The sequence below is a fragment of the Eriocheir sinensis genome, chromosome 65, assembly GCF_024679095.1.
Source record: "Eriocheir sinensis breed Jianghai 21 chromosome 65, ASM2467909v1, whole genome shotgun sequence".
NCBI classification, from domain to species: domain Eukaryota; kingdom Metazoa; phylum Arthropoda; class Malacostraca; order Decapoda; family Varunidae; genus Eriocheir; species Eriocheir sinensis.
This window is the reverse complement of record NC_066573.1, coordinates 3,184,859-3,201,713: the sequence shown is the minus strand read 5'-3', so window position 1 is coordinate 3,201,713 and position 16,855 is coordinate 3,184,859. Positions and strand designations below refer to the sequence as shown.

The following is a 16,855-nucleotide window of genomic DNA, read 5'->3' as shown; positions in this document are numbered from 1 at the left end:
TTGTTGAAATAAATTTTAATTATGAAATGGATGTTTTATACCCACATTCGATTTCCAGTAGTAGTAGTTGTTTTCCTGACACGAATACTAATAGGGGAACTTTTTCCTGGCACGAGAACTAGTGCGTTCCGCCGACTCGTATTAAAGGAGTGCAACATCTCCGTTCCGTTGTAGCAGCCGCCGCTGAAAGCCGTGTGCTCTGCTTCCCTAGTGACCCAAGAAAATGTGGCGCTGCAGCACAGACTCATTAAGTGTATTCGTGTGTAATGTTTTCATCTCCCCTCGTCTTGTGTCTCCTGTGCCGTCTATGTATTTTCATCGTCGCTGTCTCGTCTCCCTGTTGTCCGTGTTGCATCATCAATGTTAACTTCTCTTGTTACTCGTTTATCTTCTACTGTCTGTCCTCGTCCTCCTAATGTTAACTCATACATATTGTTTACTACATACACTTTAACAACGTCTCGTTTGTGTTGTTTGTCTTAATGAGCTGTGTGATTTTTTTATCAATAAAGTAGCCCTGCCGGATATTGCCTTTCTCTATCAGTGAACCAATTAGCGCGTAGAACACGCACTACCACCAACACCTTTACCTCTAATCTGCTTATCGTGACAATGAAAAGTGCAGCTGCGTCACTAACTTTTATGTCATTATCAGTTAAGCATAACGTGCTGGTGATAAAATGTATATTTGATTGCAGTTTTTCTCCGTGGGCGCACCTACCCTTGGCTGCAGACGGGCCTTACCAGAGGCGATCAGTTGGCTTAGGGACGCGCGGGTAGCCCAGGAGCCCCAGCAGGTTGTCGACTCTCTTGACGGCCTGAGCGAATCTCTTCTTCTCCTCCGCCGTGAAAGGATCGAACTTGCTGGAGGTGTTTCGTCTGAACGAGCCGTGAGGGTGAGCCACGAGACACGCCAGGCGCCCCTCGTCGACGGGAACACTGCCGGGAAGAGGATAGAGGTGTGTGGGCCACGGGCAGGAAGGAAGTTTAAAGGAAAATTATTTAGTCCAAGGAAAAGAGAGTGATTCAAAGGGTACACAGACGATGATTCAAAAAGTAAAGAATGTGGTTAAGAAAAGAAAGGCGATTTAAAAGGCACAGAAATAACTAGTTCAGAGAAAATTAGGCATTACAAGAAATACAGGCACATAAGAAGGTTATATAAGGAAGGAGGGAAGGAATGAAAGGAGAAGAGGAAAGAAAGAATGACTGAATGAATGTATGTTTGAGGGAACGGAGGGGCTCACGACCTCATCCATCCATCATGAGCAGCACCACGGGAGGTCATAAACGGCTCATCTCGAGACCTCTCACCCCACAACAATAAATCCAAGGGCACTCAAGACGATGATGGAACCAGGATCGAACAATTATGAAAGGCAACGAGCTATAAGAGAACGTTGTATGGGGCTTTATTTGCCTCTCTATTACTCCTGGATCACCTCCTTAAGGATACAGAAGGCACATCGAACCTACACAGACCAGCTCCACTTATCCAGGAGTTCGATGAAGGTTCTGTGGCGTTTTACCTGCTTCAAGGCACTGGATGACGGGGAGTGAGTCTTAGGTTGTGTGGGGCTTTATTTGTCTCTCTATTACTCCTGGATCGCCTCCTTAAGGATACAGAAGGCCCATCGAACCTATACAGACCAGCTCCACTTATCCAGGTCTTCGATATGGCGTTGAGGCGTTTTACTTCCTTCAAGGCATCGGGTGACGGCGAGGGAGTCTTAGGCTGGTATTCTTAAACGCTCCCTTCTCTTACATCACTCATTTCTACAGGCCAAAAGATAGATTAAACACGTCCCCATGAGTGCTTCTTTACGTTCATGGTGCAGAAACCTTGCCATTTTTTTTTACAACAAGGGAGACAGTTCAAGGGCACACAAAAAAGGAAACAATAATAAAAAACACCACTACTCGCTGCTCCTATAAAAATAATCAAAAGAGGTGGCCGAAAGAGAGGTCAATTTCGGGAGGAGAGGTGTCCTGATACCTCTAGGGTCAAAATAATATATAGAAATGCCCACAAACCCTACGAAATCCTTGATAAATGTATGTGCTTGGACCCCGAAAGGATTAAGAATATGACCCTTATTTATAAAAGTACAAATTACGAGTGACACCACAAAGGCTCAAAGACTTGTCAGCTAAACTTATCCAGGTCTTCGATGTGGCGTTGAGGTGTCTAACTTCCTTAGGGTCATTAGATGAAATGGAGGGAGTCTTACAAGAGTACTCAAACCACCAAAACCCAAAGACATACCAGAAAAAAAATGTCCAGGACTTCGATGACGGTGTTTAGACGCTTTTCATCCCAAGAGTTATCAGGCAAAGTGTAGGGATGCAAAAAGATGCGAGTTCTCTTATTCATCAGGAGGAGTATTGGCACGTGTCTCGTACCCTTAACAAAAACTGGTGCTGCTGATAAGATGCCAAGTTATAATATGTTGTACCTTACTGAGAGAGAGAGAGAGAAGAGATTTTTTACATAGAAAATCAGACCACACCCCATGGTCCAGACTTGGTGGTCTGTCAGATTTTACATTAATCAGAAGACTCCAAAACGTTGCATTTCTACTCTAGTTGATATTAAGTTGAAGTGAGAGAGAGAGAGAGAGAGACAACAAAGCCCTGCATCGAGCGCCATACAAACATATTGTGGCCACCAGTTAATGGGCGAAACGGAGGTGGGAAAGCGACCTCCGCGCCAGGCTGTGCGGGCCTGGGGTGGGCAGCAAGACCTGGTGGACCCTTGTTAAGGAGAGACAAGGCAGCAGCCACCAAGAAGCAATCCCTCCCCTCACTAAGCAGGACGGCACCACAGCCACCAGCAGCAGGGAGAAGGCAGAGCTCCTGGCTGACCTTTTCTCTGCCAAGATACCCGTCGCCGATCCCACCAGACCTCCACTACAACTGGCACAGGAATGCAACCAAACCCTGACAGAGGTTGCAGTACACCGGGAGCAAGTGGAGCGCCTTCTGAGAGCGGTGTACGTCAGGAAGGCCACTGGGCCTGACAACGTCAGTCCACATGTGCTGTGTCACTGCTCTAGTGTGCTGGCAGGACCCCTCTGGGAAGTGCTCGTGGCCTGTGTCCGAAAGAACAATTGGCCTTCTATATGGAAGGAAGCTCGCGTGGTGCCAGTCCAGAAAAAGTCGTCCAGATCTGACCCTGCCAACTACAGGCCTATCTCCCTCCTGTCTGTAGTTGGAAAAATCTTCGAGAGAATAGTGGTGGAGGCCATCACCCGCCACCTCGAGAACAACGCCCTCATCACTGACCAGCAGTTTGGGTTCAGATCTGGCCGCTCCACTTCAGACCTCCTGCTGCTCCTCTCCAGGGATTGGCAGGACTCACTAGACACCGGCCTGGATACCATTGTCGTCGCTCTCGACATCAGGTGCTGACCGGGTGTGGCACGCGGGCTTGCTGGAGAATCTTCGTGCCAAAGGCATCCTAGGACACCTGCTGATGCTGATGAGCGACTACCTTCAAGGAAGAAGCCTCCACGTCGTCGTCGGCGGCCAGCAGTCCAAGGACCTCCCAGTGGGTGCCTCAGTCCCTCAGGGATCTGTGCTGGGACCTGTCCTCTGGAATCTGTACATCGACGACCTTCTCAGGAGTCTGCCAGCAGTCTCTGCATACGCTGACGACTGCACGCTCTCCCTCTCCTACCCTCGCCAAGAAAGCCAGCAAGCGGTTGCTGAGGTCAACCAGCAACTACGCTTGATACGGGAGTGGGGGGAGCCCTGGCAGGTGAACTTTGCTCCTGAGAAGACTCAGGCGATGGTGATCTCTCGGTCCCCGGCAGCCACACAAGCTGTCGCAGGAAGGGTGATGTTTTGCTCCGTCACCCTCCCGCTCCAGGATTACGTCAGGATCCTCGGAGTGGACTTGGACCGAGAGCTGCGCTTCGACCGCCACCTGAAACACGTCGCCCACCAAGCCTCCCTACATGTCTCTGCCCTTCGTAGAGTGGCTAATTTCCTCGACAAGCGAGGAATTATGCTCCTCTACAAGGCCCAGGTAAGATCCTACCTGGAGTACGGGGCTCTGACCTGGATGTCCAGCGCTGCCACACACCTGCAGAGACTGGACAAGGTGGAGCGACGGGTGCAGCGACTGCTACAGGAGAACAACCCCCAGCCGCCCCCTCAGGATATTATACACCTAGACACTCTGGAGCACCGCCGGGACGTCGCTGCGCTGGTAGTGTTCCACAAGGCCCAGGTACAAGGAGTACCACACCTGGCGAGACTGAGGCTCCCCCCGCGAGAGGCTGTGAGAGATACGAGAACGGTACTCTCCAGCCACGAGCAGGTCGGGGTGCCGAGGTCACGCGCCAGCCAGCACCAGCGGACCTTCACCTCCAGGGTGTCCCGCCTGTGGAACACATTCACTGCAGCAGGGCCAACAGTGAGGGAAATGTCCACCCAGCAGGTAAAAGTGGCTGCTCACAGGTGGCGAAAAACATGCCCCACACCACTAGTGATGCTAAATACACAGTGAATAAGTGTAAAGGGCTTTTGAAATAATGCACAAGGAAAAAGTGACATTTTAAGCCCTGAAAAGTGCACAGTGAAACATATGCTACTCGAACGATCGCATAAAGTGTCGTCGGCAAAATACAAATATGTTGTGTACTATAAATTCGTCAGTTTAAATAAAGAGAGAGAGAGAGAGAGAGAGAGAGAGAGAGAGAGAGAGAGAGAGAGAGAGAGAGAGAGAGAGAGAGAGAGAGAGAGAGAGAGAGAGAGAGAGAGAGAGAGAGAGAGAGAGAGAGAGAGAGAGAGAGAGAGAGAGAGAGACACACACACACACACACACACACACACACTCACACACACACACACACACACACACACACACACACACACACACACACACACACACCTGAGGAAGTGCAGCAGGCGGCGCAGGAGGGGCAGCGGGCTGGCCTGGAGGTCCTCGTAGTGCAGCACGAACAGCGGCTTGACGGCCCACAGCAGGCGGTCCACGGCCAGCTCCTCCCACAGCAGCGTCGCCTCCGCCACGAAGTCACGAAAGTCTTAAGGGAGGAGCGGGAAAGGAGGTGGTCAGCAACGCCTCTCTCTATCTCTGTGTCTGTCTCTGTGTCTCTGTGTCTGTCTCTGTGTCTGTGTGTCTGTCTCTGTGTCTGTCTCTGTCTCTTTGTCTCTGTGTCTGTCTCTGTCTCTTTGTCTCTGTGTCTGTCTCTCTTTGTCTGTCTGTCTGTCACACATCCCCCCCACCCCCCCACCCCCCCCCACCCCCCCCACACACACTTTTTCTTCTTTTTCCCTTGTGTCCCTTTCGTATCCCTTCTTGTGCTTTTACTTTTCTTCCCATCCTTTCTATACCTTCCATCCTGTTTCCGTCTCTTTTCCTTAATTTTATTCCTTCCCTTTCCTTAAGTCTCTCCTTCCCCTTCCCGTGCATTCATATCCTTCTTTATCTCTGCTTCCGTTCCGTTTATATCCTCTGGGCCCACCCCCCAAAAATATATATAGACTAAAGCAGGAATTAACCGGTTTATCATTCATTTCTAACTTTCACAGACCTTCAGTTTTTGTCTTTCCTTCTTCCCGTGACTCTTCCTTAAGTTCTTTCTAGAAATGAAGATCGAGCTATCAATTTTTCCGCAATTCCCTCATCGTTAATAGTAAAGCGGAAGGTTGAGGCAGTTATTTGTTCGTTTCTTTCAACTTCACTATTTAAAAAAAACACCAGTCATTGCAAATAAAACTGCTTTCCCTTCATTCTCCTTACCGTCTTCCTGTCTCATGTTATTTCTTGTCGACATTGCAAGTATGACCAAACAGGTATAACAGTCAAAATGTCGTATAGTAATTTAATTTCAGAACAAATTCTTCAAATTCTGAATATCAATCAAGGTAACACAAACCTTCTCCTTCAAATCTGCTCTCGGGTATCTCCTCAACGTGCTTGTTCATTCCCACGAGGTTATTCAGCTTCCAGAAGGAGATGATTGCTCTGAGGACACGAGGGAGAGAGAGTTTAGCAAAAGCTATAGAAGGCAAAGTTGTCGTATTGTCTTACTCAGCCTCGTATATTTACCGACTTCCGACCTAGAAACTGTCTCGTGGACCCCAATAAGGAGACTCACTTATAATTATCGTTAAAATAGTTAATTCCTGATGTTTCTTGGCAATAGTTAGGCGTCAAAAACCGGTAAATACTATGCTCTGAGTACGACAATCTGGCAACGGTGATACAAGGATATAAGATACCAGTCGGTTTACACGTGACAGCTACTGAGATACAGTTATTCACCATCTGTCGTCCCTCTCAGTAAATCAGTCAAGAAGGGAGGAGGGAAAAAAGGAAGGCGTCAGTAATAAACGTATAAAGGGCTAAAGAGAGTCACCTGGCGGGGTCACGGATGAGCAGGACGGTGGGCAGGTCCGGGTCGACGGATTGGTAGCGGGCGTAGATGTCGTGGGAGAAAGGCATGATCGTGGCACCGTGGGTCCTGTGCAGCAGCGTTGTGTGTGGCGTGATGGGAACACCCTCACCGAGGAAGCCTGTGTTGAGGGGGGGGGGGGGGATGGAAGGAAGGAAGGAAGGAAGGATTAAAAAGATATTGTGAGTTTGTTATCCGAATGAATTATTATTATTATTCTTTTTACAACAAAGGAGACAGCTCAAGGGCACAAAAAAAGGAAACAATAATAAAAAAAAGCCCGCTACTTGCTGCTCCTAAAAAAAATCCAAAGAGGTGGCCGAAAGAGAGGTCAATCTCGGAAGGAGATGTGTCCTGATACCCTCCTCTTGAAAGAGTTCAAGTCGTAGGCAGGAGGAAATACAGATGAAGGAAGATTGTTCCAGAGTTTACCAGCGTGAGGGATGAAAGAGTGAAGATGCTGGTTAACTCTTGCATAAGGGGTTTGGACAGTATAGGGATGAGCATGAGCAGAAAGTCAAGATTTGTTCGTTAAAACTTCCTATACAATCCAACTTCTGGGATAAGGAAGAAAACACACTTCTAGGCGAAGCATGAAGTCATATACTCGATAATAATAAACTCGAAAACCCTTTAATGACTTTCAGGAAAAAAAAAATTCCGGCAAATGAAAAATAAGCTGGAACGGCAAAGTTTGGAGCAAAACTCTGGCAACTTTTATGCAGTTCAAAAGTGGTGCCGGAGCTCTTAACCACGAGTTGTTGGATTGTTTTCCTCATTAAACTTGGCGTTGTAGTGTTGAGGGTGAATGAAGTGCGTGGGACTAAATTTTCACTTATGAATATTTTTTTTTTTACAGTAGAGGAAACAGTTCAAGGGCACAACAGAAAAAAAGAAAGCAATAATGAAAAAAAAGCCCGCAAATCACTGGTCCTATACAAAGAGTCAAGAGGAGTGGCCCAAAGAGAGGTCAATTTCGAGAGAAGAGGTGTCCTGATACGCTCCTCTTGAAAGAATTCGAGTCGTAGGCAGGAGGAAATACAGATAAAGGAAGATTGTTCCAGAGTTTACCAGCGACAGGGATGATGCTGGTTAACTCTTGCATAAGAGATTTGGACAGTAAAGGGATGAGCTTGAGTAGAGAGTCGTGTGTAGCGGGGCCGCGGAAGGTGGGGAGCCATGCAGTTAGCAAGTTCAGAAAAGCAGTCAGCGTAAAAATATCGATAGAAGACAGAAAGAGATGCAACATGGCGGCGGAATTTAAGAGATAGAAGAGTGTCAGTAAGAGGAAGGGAACTGGTGAGACGAAGAGCCTTGGACTCTACTCTGTCCAAGAGAGCTGTGTGAGTGGAGCCCCCACACGTGAGATGCATACCTCATACGAAGAGGGACAAGGTCCCTGTATATGGATGGAAACTGTGCAGGGGAAAAGAGCTGACGGAGAAGGTAAAGAATGCCCAACCTCAAGGAAACTGATTTAGTGCGTGAAGAGATGTAAAGTTTCCAGTTCAGATTTTGAGTTAAGGATAGACCGAGGATGTTTAGTGTAGAAGGTGACAGCCGAGTGTTGTCGAAGAATAGGGGATAGACGTTTGGAGGATTGTGTCGAGTTGACAGATGGAGAAACTGAGTTTTTGAGGCATTGAAGAACATCAGGTTCCTTCTGCCCCAATCGGAAATGATTGCAAGATCTGAGGTTAAGCGTTCTGCAGCCTCCAGTCTGGAGTCTTGTAGATGCATTGAGAGGGTCTTCTGCTGAAAGAAGTTGAATAATGCAAAATAAAGTCATCGGCGTACGAGTGGATTGGAGAAATTGGACAAGGAAGACTTAGTGGTACGTGACAGGAGTGTGACAGGAGGGAATAGTAAGAAATTGAAGAAGAGCGACTGTAGGAGAGACATCAAGAAATACAGTTTTCCATACAGAAGCATAACTACATGGAACGGACTTGACGAGGAGACGGTGTGTGCAAAAACGATTCATGAATTTAAAGCCAAACTGGATAATAAGCGTTATGGAGACGGGACAGCACGGGCCTAGTACGGCTCTTTTCCTGTATTTCACAACTAGGTAACTACACACACACACACACACACACACACACACACACACACAGAACTCTCTCTCTCTCTCTCTCTCTCTCTCTCTCTCTCTCTCTCTCTCTCTCGTTACCTCTTACCACCGCTGTGCAGCAAAGGGTCGTTGTAGGCGGAGCCAGTGAAGAGGCCGGTGGCGCCCTCCAGCATGTAGCGGAGCCAGGTGCTGCCCGAGCACGGCAGCGACACCAGCAGCACCGGCGTCAGGCCGCGCCCGAACCTGACACAGAGGGAGCCAAGCTAGACACAGGAGAGTACATGATTTCAATCTTGTGTGTATTTGTTAGTTCATATATCATTTAGTCATTCACTCAGTCAGTCAGTTATTTATTCGTCTGGTTAGTTAGTTAGTTCGTTAAATAGTTAGAAATTAGCCAGTCCGTGTGTGTGTGTCCCTCTGTGTGACTGGTTGCCTGTCTTTCTGTCTGCCTGTTTCAGAATTCTTCAAGGAACTTATTAACTGACTTATTACTGAGAGAGAGAGAGAGAGAGAGAGAGAGAGAGAGAGAGAGAGAGAGAGAGAGAGAGAGTGTGTGAGTGAGAGAGTGAGCGAGAGAGAGAGAGAGAGAGAGAGAGAGAGAGAGAGAGAGAGAGAGAGAGAGAGAGAGAGAGAGAGAGAGAGAGAGAGAGAGAGAGAGAGAGAGAGAGAGAGAGAGAGAGAGAGAGAGAGAGAGAGAGAGAGAGAGAGAGAGAGAGAGAGAGAGAGAGAGAGAGAGAGAGAGAGAGAGAGAGAGAGAGAGAGAGAGAGAGAGAGAGAGAGAGAGAGAGAGAGAGAGAGAGAGAGTAGCACAAAGGAATTGCCTGGAGCGTTGGAAGGAACATAGGAGGAAAGGAGACATTAAATGGCCATGTAAGTAGGGAGGGAGGAGGAGCAGGATACCCCGAGACTTTGGGTAGGTAGGGAAGGAGAGGGAGGAGGGACGGAGTTAACTGGTGTGATAGGGATGGAAGGGAGCTATGCAAGGTGGGCAGGTAAGAAAGAAATAATGATGTAGCCTGGTGATGTAGGTTGGCAGGTAAAGAGGGAGGAAGGGAAGGAGATACCTGGCGATATAGTCAAGTATGTGGAGAGGTAAGGAGGCAAGAAGGGAAAAGATAGCTAAGTGATATTGGAAGGGGAGTTAGTTGGTGACATAGGCAGGTATGTGGATGGGTAGGGAGGCAAGAATGGAAGCAGTGTTCAGGTGATGTAGGTAGGCAGGTAGGAGAAGAGGGAGGAAGGGAAGCTAATGTATGCGGGTTGGAAGGGAAGGCACTTACCTGGTGTGGTAGGAGGAGCAATTACCAGAGTCGCTCCAGGGCCTCCAGGACGGCCCCTCTCTGTTCACCTGCAACACGTCACCTGTGTGGGCAGGGAATCAAGGGCGTTAGTTTAATCAGTCCATATTTTTTTCGACGATTTTATATAGACCAAGTTTAGGGGCGTCGATCTTGGCATCATGATTACTGATTTTCAAGGCCAACAAATACGATCATCAGAGAGAAGGGAATCGATTTTGACACAAGTATAATATGATGGTATAAGTAACTAGGAGTCAATTTGCTGCCGTCAAGATGTATTATGATTAGCTGTAGTAAAGAGATAGAGTAGTTTGCTGAAGTTAAGAGATAGTGATTTCCCTAAGTTGAGATTGAGATAGGAGAGTTGAGAGAATGAGATAGGAAAGATGTAGAGCAGATAGGAAGAGATAGAAGGAAGATTGATTTCCTGAAGTTAAGAGATAGAGTGCTTTGGTGAAGTTAAGAGATAAGAGAGAGATAAGAGAGAGATTGAGTAGAAAGGAAGAGATAGGAGACAGTGATATATTTACTGAAGTTAGGATAGGCTATAAACATAGGGAGAGAGAGAGAGAGAGAGAGAGAGAGAGAGAGAGAGAGAGAGAGAGAGAGAGAGAGAGAGAGAGAGAGAGAGAGAGAGAGAGAGAGAGAGAGAGAGAGAGAGAGAGAGAGAGAGAGAGAGAGAGAAAACGGAATGATTTGCTGAACTTAGAGATAGAGCAATTAGCTGAAGTCAAGGAATAGAGATCTTTTTTTCCAGTCTTTGAAATGAGCGTATGAGGTAAGCGGTGTTCAAGGCGATGGAGGTGAGAGAAGATTTGCACAACATTCACTTAATGTATACAACTTTGATGATAAAGAGTTTCCGACCGTTTTGATAACCTGCCGATGGAACCTGATGCCGTTAAGTATTATGTTTATTATACTTAATTTTTAGTGTCATCAGTGGACACACCAAACTAACGACTTTCATTAAAACAAACAATAAATGAGTTGTAGTGTGTGTGTGTGTGTGTGTGTGTGTGTGTGTGTGTGTGTGTGTGTGTTTGTGTGTTTACCCTCCCCTCCGGTTGTGGTGTCATCTGCCATCCACATATCCTAAGACATCCCATCCTGATTGCGCATGCGCGGGCTTTGTTTACAAACAGAGGGTGGATGAATTTCGACAGGGTACCGTGTCTTTTGTGATCCGTCCCACCTAAGTTTATTTATTTATTTTTTTTTAAAGTAAATGATGACGAATGTTTTGAATTTGAAAATTGCATGAAATATGAAAGTTTCTTCCTGCACCCTTTGTATGTCAGTAAATGGGATAAAAGAGAAATAGCCTGTACCCCTTGTATGTCAGTAAATGGGATAAAAGAGAAATAGCCTGTACCCCTTGTATGTCGGTATATGTGATAAATGTGATAACCTGCACCCCTTGTATGTCAGTAAATGTGATAAAAGAGATAACCTGCACCCCTCTTATGTCAGTAAATGTGATAAAAGATAACCTGTACCCCTTGTATGTCAGTAAATGTGATAAAAGAGATAACCTGCACCCCTCTTATGTCAGTAAATGTGATAAAAGATAATCTGTACCCCTTGTATGTCAGTAAATGTGATAAAAGATAACCTGCATCCCTTGTATGTCGGTAAATGTGATAAAAGATAACCTGTACCCCTTGTATGTCAGTAAATGTGATAAAAGATAACCTGCATCCCTTGTATGTCGGTAAATGTGATAAAAGAGATAACCTGTACCCCTTGTATGTCAGTAAATGTGATAAAAGAGATAACCTACACCCTTGTATGTCTTGCCGCCGTCTTGCCCGGACAAACTATGATATCAACACTCTGGGTTTGTAAACATCGGGTTCCGCGCATGCGCAGATCAGGATGGAATGTCTTAAGATATGTGGATGGCAGATGACACCACACCGTATCACCCACCAGGCAGTCGCTGTACCCGCTGGCCCGTCCTCTGCTGCAGTGGGTGGTTCGGCGGGTTGGCTGGAGGACACACGTCTGCCGAGGAGAGAATGAAGGCCACGAGGTGCATCAACAATACTAATGAGAAAAGAGTGGGTGAGATACGGAAAAGAAGGAAAAATAAAGACGTTTCAAGTATGGCAAGCGATCAAGGTCACAGCGTAAGTGCATAGGGATGGTATTACAAGACACCTTCCCATCTCACATCAACTATTTCTAAAGGTCAAAGAATGAATGAATCGGGTTCTAATGAGTGTTTTTTTATGTTCATGCTACTGAAGAAGGATCAAACTACCATCAGGGTCATGAAACTACTCCTGGAAATGCCCTAAACTCATATGAAAGCCCTGTCAAATATGTGAACTTGGGCGGCGAAATGTTTTGAAATAAGGTGTTTTTGTGGTGGGGAAAACATGATGGTGAGAAGAATGGTTTAAAAAGGAGCGTGCTGACGAGGAGTGGTAAGGAAAATAATAAGACGAGTATGTTTCTTATATTTTTCTACCGTGGCTTCTTGATGTGAGGGAGACATTAATGAAAATTACATATTGAAAAAAGAAAGTTAAAAAGAATGTGAATAGAAAAAAAATTGAAGTAATATTTTTTGTACACTTCTCATGTTAGTTTCGTTCTTATGCTTCCTAGCTCCCTATACTTTCACTTGTTTTTTTCCTACTCTATTTTCCTTCAGTTTCTTATTCCCTTTGCTGCGCCCTTGTTATAGTAGGACTCGCTCTCGCTACGACGCTTCTTGTACATATAGGCTACGAATATATTTGCCTTAAGGAAGCTGAAGTCTTAATCAACGCCCTTTAAACGCCCCCCCGGTAGCCCGTTACACCCTTCTTGAAGCTGCTTCTGATTAAGGAACTAGAACAACATCGTGCTCGCATCTCATTATTTTCCAAGGACTTTGTTGTTTTTTATGCGTACGTTAAGACATAGACGTTACCTATTCAGTCATGTCTAAACGATACACAAACTCTCCGTTATCTTTCCAGATCTGTGATGAGGCAAAGAAGAGCTGCATCTTATCTCCGGAGAGCCTCTTCAATACCCCTGAAACAAACACACAGATCTTTACTCTCTTTCCCTTTCTGTGATGAGGCAAAGGGCCATATTCTTAACCCGGTAGCAGCGACGGGCCAAATTTGTGGCTTTACCGTGTAGCAGCGACGGGCCAAATTTGTGGCTTGACCGTGTAGCAGCGACGGGCCAAATTTGTGCCATGATATAAACCCCCAAAAATAGATGATACATAATCTGATCACAAATGCTTTGATGTATATTATGAAATGGTTTGTGTGAGGGGTGATTTTTCTCGCTTGGAGGGACCATTAAGAAACATGATCCCTGCTGCTACCGGGTTAAAACATTTCGACGGCATGCACATCCATTTGACAAGGATCTCGTAAGAGTTGTGAACATTTCTAAAGGTAGTTTTATTTCTCTAGTGTTGGTTTGACAGTTTCTGTACCATAAACGTGAACCCGAGAACCCGACTAATTTCCTTTCCGGCCATTAGTATAGTAGTTGATGGTTTAGCCAGAAGCGTCTGCGAATACCGACCAAAGTAAGAGCTAAACTTAACCTCCAGAGAGATGAGCAGTTCACGAGTAGCATTATTTTATCAGTGGCAGCCACGGAGAGGACGTTTGAACGCTGAAGTCCTCCGTCATTCCCCTCTTACGGTGAAAACAACTCTACGTGATACTCTATTTTCGTGCTCTAATGCACCCTAATGACGCTCGGCTTGAATGAGGTGCTGCTTTGACAGTCATGTTGCCTCACTTTGTAATTGAATGGAATATCCACGGCGTAGAGGAAGATAAAAATACTGATAACTCTCTTGTCTCAGTCTCACATCTTGCAAATACACACACACGATCTCTCTCACTCACTCGTTTCATAACTTCTCCGTCTTGCATTGTCTCTCAAATACCACGTACATTTCACTCTCTATCAAATATGCAAGGATAAGGTAGGCTAAGCTAAGGCTGTATAAAATCATTTAAGGTAGGGTAAGGTAAGAAGGAAAAGTAGTGTAAAGTAAGAACAGGTAAGGTCTAAGCAAAGTCGGTAAGGAAGGAGGGAAGGAAGGAAGGTAACTTAATAGGCGCACCTAACGTCACTAAATGTGGGGTACAAACTTGCCGGAGGGACTGTTTTTGTGCCTCGAGCGACGGTAGTGGGCTTAAGAGTAGCCTATCCGGATTTTTTTTTTTTATTTATTAATGATCCACGAATCATCCTGGAGTTAAATCAAAGTATGTGCTTATCTTTGTATTCATTCATACACACACTGGTAATGTTTCTTTGGTGTCTGATTAACTTAATTGAGTGAAACTCTATTGTGATAAACAGTCACAAATTCGCGTCACTAGTAAAATTGAAAGTAGTATTCTAAGTTATGCCTCCATGAAATATAAACAAATAGATAAATATGAAAGCTCACGAAGTCACAATAACTGACATCACCTGCTTTGCGCAGTAAAAATATGCTTATTTAAGGAAAATGGCGTGCGTTGCTGCCTCGGCCCACACTTATCGTATAAAATGTGAACGTATTTTCATATTATTGTTCTGTTGTTTATTCAATGCTCCGTTCAAGAAAATGAATACCCATAATTTTAGTTAGTTTTTTGTTATAAGGATTCTTTACGAAATACAGTTATAACATTACCGCCTATAAGTTAGGAAACGTACTGAATCCTGGATCGGCTATGGTGATGTTAGGTGCGCCTATTGATACATCTGCCTTTCCTTGACTCACCTGGAGAGGGCTCAAGGTGCAGCGGTGACCGGGTGCTGCGGGAGAAAGGAGATGGATGGCGTCAGCGGAGGTGAGGGGAAGGATGCTTGCTGGGTGTGTTTGCCGCCGATCTCGCATACAAAACATCTTTAATCTGGCCCAATTTCAGGCTTTACTGCAAATTAAAGGACGGGCCACATTTTTGCCATGATATAAGCCCCTCAAAATAGATGATACATAAACTGATCACAAATGCGTTGATATATATTATGAAATGGTTTGCGTGAATTGTGATTTTTTTCTCATTTTTCTAGCTTAGAGGGGCCTTTAAGAAACATGATCCCCGCTGCTACCGGGTTAATCTATGCTGTGATAATGGTGAAATAAATTATGTGACTACTACATTAGCAGTCATCGTCCTACACAAATAATGAGAAAAGAAAAGTTATGAATTATTTTGCTACTTAGTGTTATCTCTTTTTCTAATGTTTTCCATCTGTACATATTTTATTACCTCTACAAAGCTCGTAAAATGCTGATGATAATATATACACGTTTCTGTGATGCTCAATCCTTTTTTTCAATGTTTTCTAACGAGATATCTTCTTACCTTTTTAATATACTGACGATAGAGATAATTTTAAGCCATGATTACGTCTCTATTAAGCATGGGTAGGCGGTGGCTGAATGGATAGCAAGACGGCCCCGCGTTCAGGAGGACGCGAGTTCAATCCCCGACCGGTGCCACCAAGCTGGGATTTTTCAGCCGCCGCCGAGTGGCTTAAAACTACCCACATGCTGTCCAGAAGACCACCTATCAACCCGGACTCTAGATTCTAGGATTAAAGATGAGCTCCGGGAGGGCAGCATGAGCCAATGCAAGATGGCGCCACTATAAACACTCGTCTGCGCCAGAACGGGCTGGGCCGACCATCAGGACCCACCGGGAAGAAGCCTTGGACCGACCATCAGGATCCACCGGGAAGAAGCCTACCGGCGCAATAGGCCACAAAGAAAAAAAAAAAAAAAAAAAAAAAAAAAAAAAAAATCTCTCTCCTGTGCATACTTTCTATCAGTACATTTATATCTTAATTTCTTCACCTCAGAACTCACAGAACAATGAGAGCAATGCGCATGGTGATTCCTTGATTAGCGCTTTCTTATATTCACGCTTATCTGCAATCAATGACCAACAATACTCACAAACTTCTGTAGGTTCCGATCCCACAAGTCACCACAACTACCACCGCGGCCGCCGCCCTCGCCTTGCATAGCCGAGGTTGGACAAAACACATGGCTTCTCCTCCTACCGCTTCGCCCTTCCTCCCGCCACCACCTTCACCGCCGGTGCTGCACCTCTCTCTGGCGGCAGGCTTGTTCACTGCCGCTCACACTGAAGGTCGTTTCTCTTGATGAGGTGGCATGTCCGAACCTCACCGTGGACTGGACTCCTTTCTGGTCACGGGAGATTGAAGAAAGACATATAGAGGGAAAGAGAAATAAAAAAGTCACACAGCCTCAGTTATACGTAATTTCAAGTCACCGTATAAGATGGTTGGTGCTCAGGTAAGGTAAGGTAGGGTACAGTAAAGGTAATGTCCGAACAGGTAAGTTAGGTCGAGGAGGAAGGAAGGAAGGAAAGATATTCTAATTAATATACCTGGCTCCTCTTGACTTATCTATTCTCACCTTTTTATCTTCTTTTTTCTATTGTGAATCACGTCTTATTTTTCTATATTTGTGTACCTCTATTCTGCCACTCGTGTACTGATGACCGTCTTGCTCTATTATACTTTTCTTTATCCTTATCTAACTCCTCTGCTTGCTTGAGTTCTTACACTGCTTTCTATCACCGACACATTCACTGACTCTGGATCACTAATAGGAGAACAAGGGAGTGTGATGTTCTCTCTAACTCTTCTTTGAGGCTAGTATCTGTTTGCTTACATAGGTCTGCCTGCTTGATTATATGCCTTTGTGTGTCTCTCTCTGTGCCTCTCTGGAGTATAGAAGCACAAGGAGAGGTGAGAGAGAGGAGAGGAGAATATCGTAGTGCTGAACCAGGATAAAGCGTCTTTTTTTCCTCGTCGTCACACTCTCCTCGTCCTCCTCCTCCTCTCCCCACGAACAGGGAAGTATGTGGCTGGGCCGTTAAGGAGGAAAAGAAGGACGAAAACTATGGAGGAAAGAAATTAAGAAATGGGAGACATTACCTACGAAGGAGGAAAAATATGAAGGCAGAGGAGGAAGAGTAGTGAGTAAATTTAAGAAGAGTAGAGAAGAGTAGAAATGAAGAGTGGGAAGAGTAGAAAAATAGGAGAGAAAAGTA

The 16,855-nt window shown here is 45.5% G+C and overlaps 1 protein-coding gene across 1 annotated transcript; it reads right to left on the bottom strand.

Annotated features, from left to right (window-relative positions):
* LOC126987516 (WSC domain-containing protein 1-like) lies at positions 1 to 16,636 on the bottom strand. Its single transcript, XM_050844513.1, has 10 exons — positions 16,474 to 16,636; positions 15,730 to 15,981; positions 14,548 to 14,582; positions 11,736 to 11,810; positions 9,783 to 9,864; positions 8,606 to 8,742; positions 6,390 to 6,546; positions 5,907 to 5,995; positions 4,898 to 5,051; positions 1 to 939 (listed from the first exon to the last, which is right to left on the bottom strand). The coding sequence occupies exons 2-10, from the start codon at positions 15,819 to 15,821 to the stop codon at positions 741 to 743; spliced, it is 1,020 nt and encodes a 339-aa protein (XP_050700470.1). The 5' UTR covers positions 15,822 to 15,981; positions 16,474 to 16,636; the 3' UTR covers positions 1 to 740.
* Positions 16,637 to 16,855: the final 219 nt, after the last annotated feature.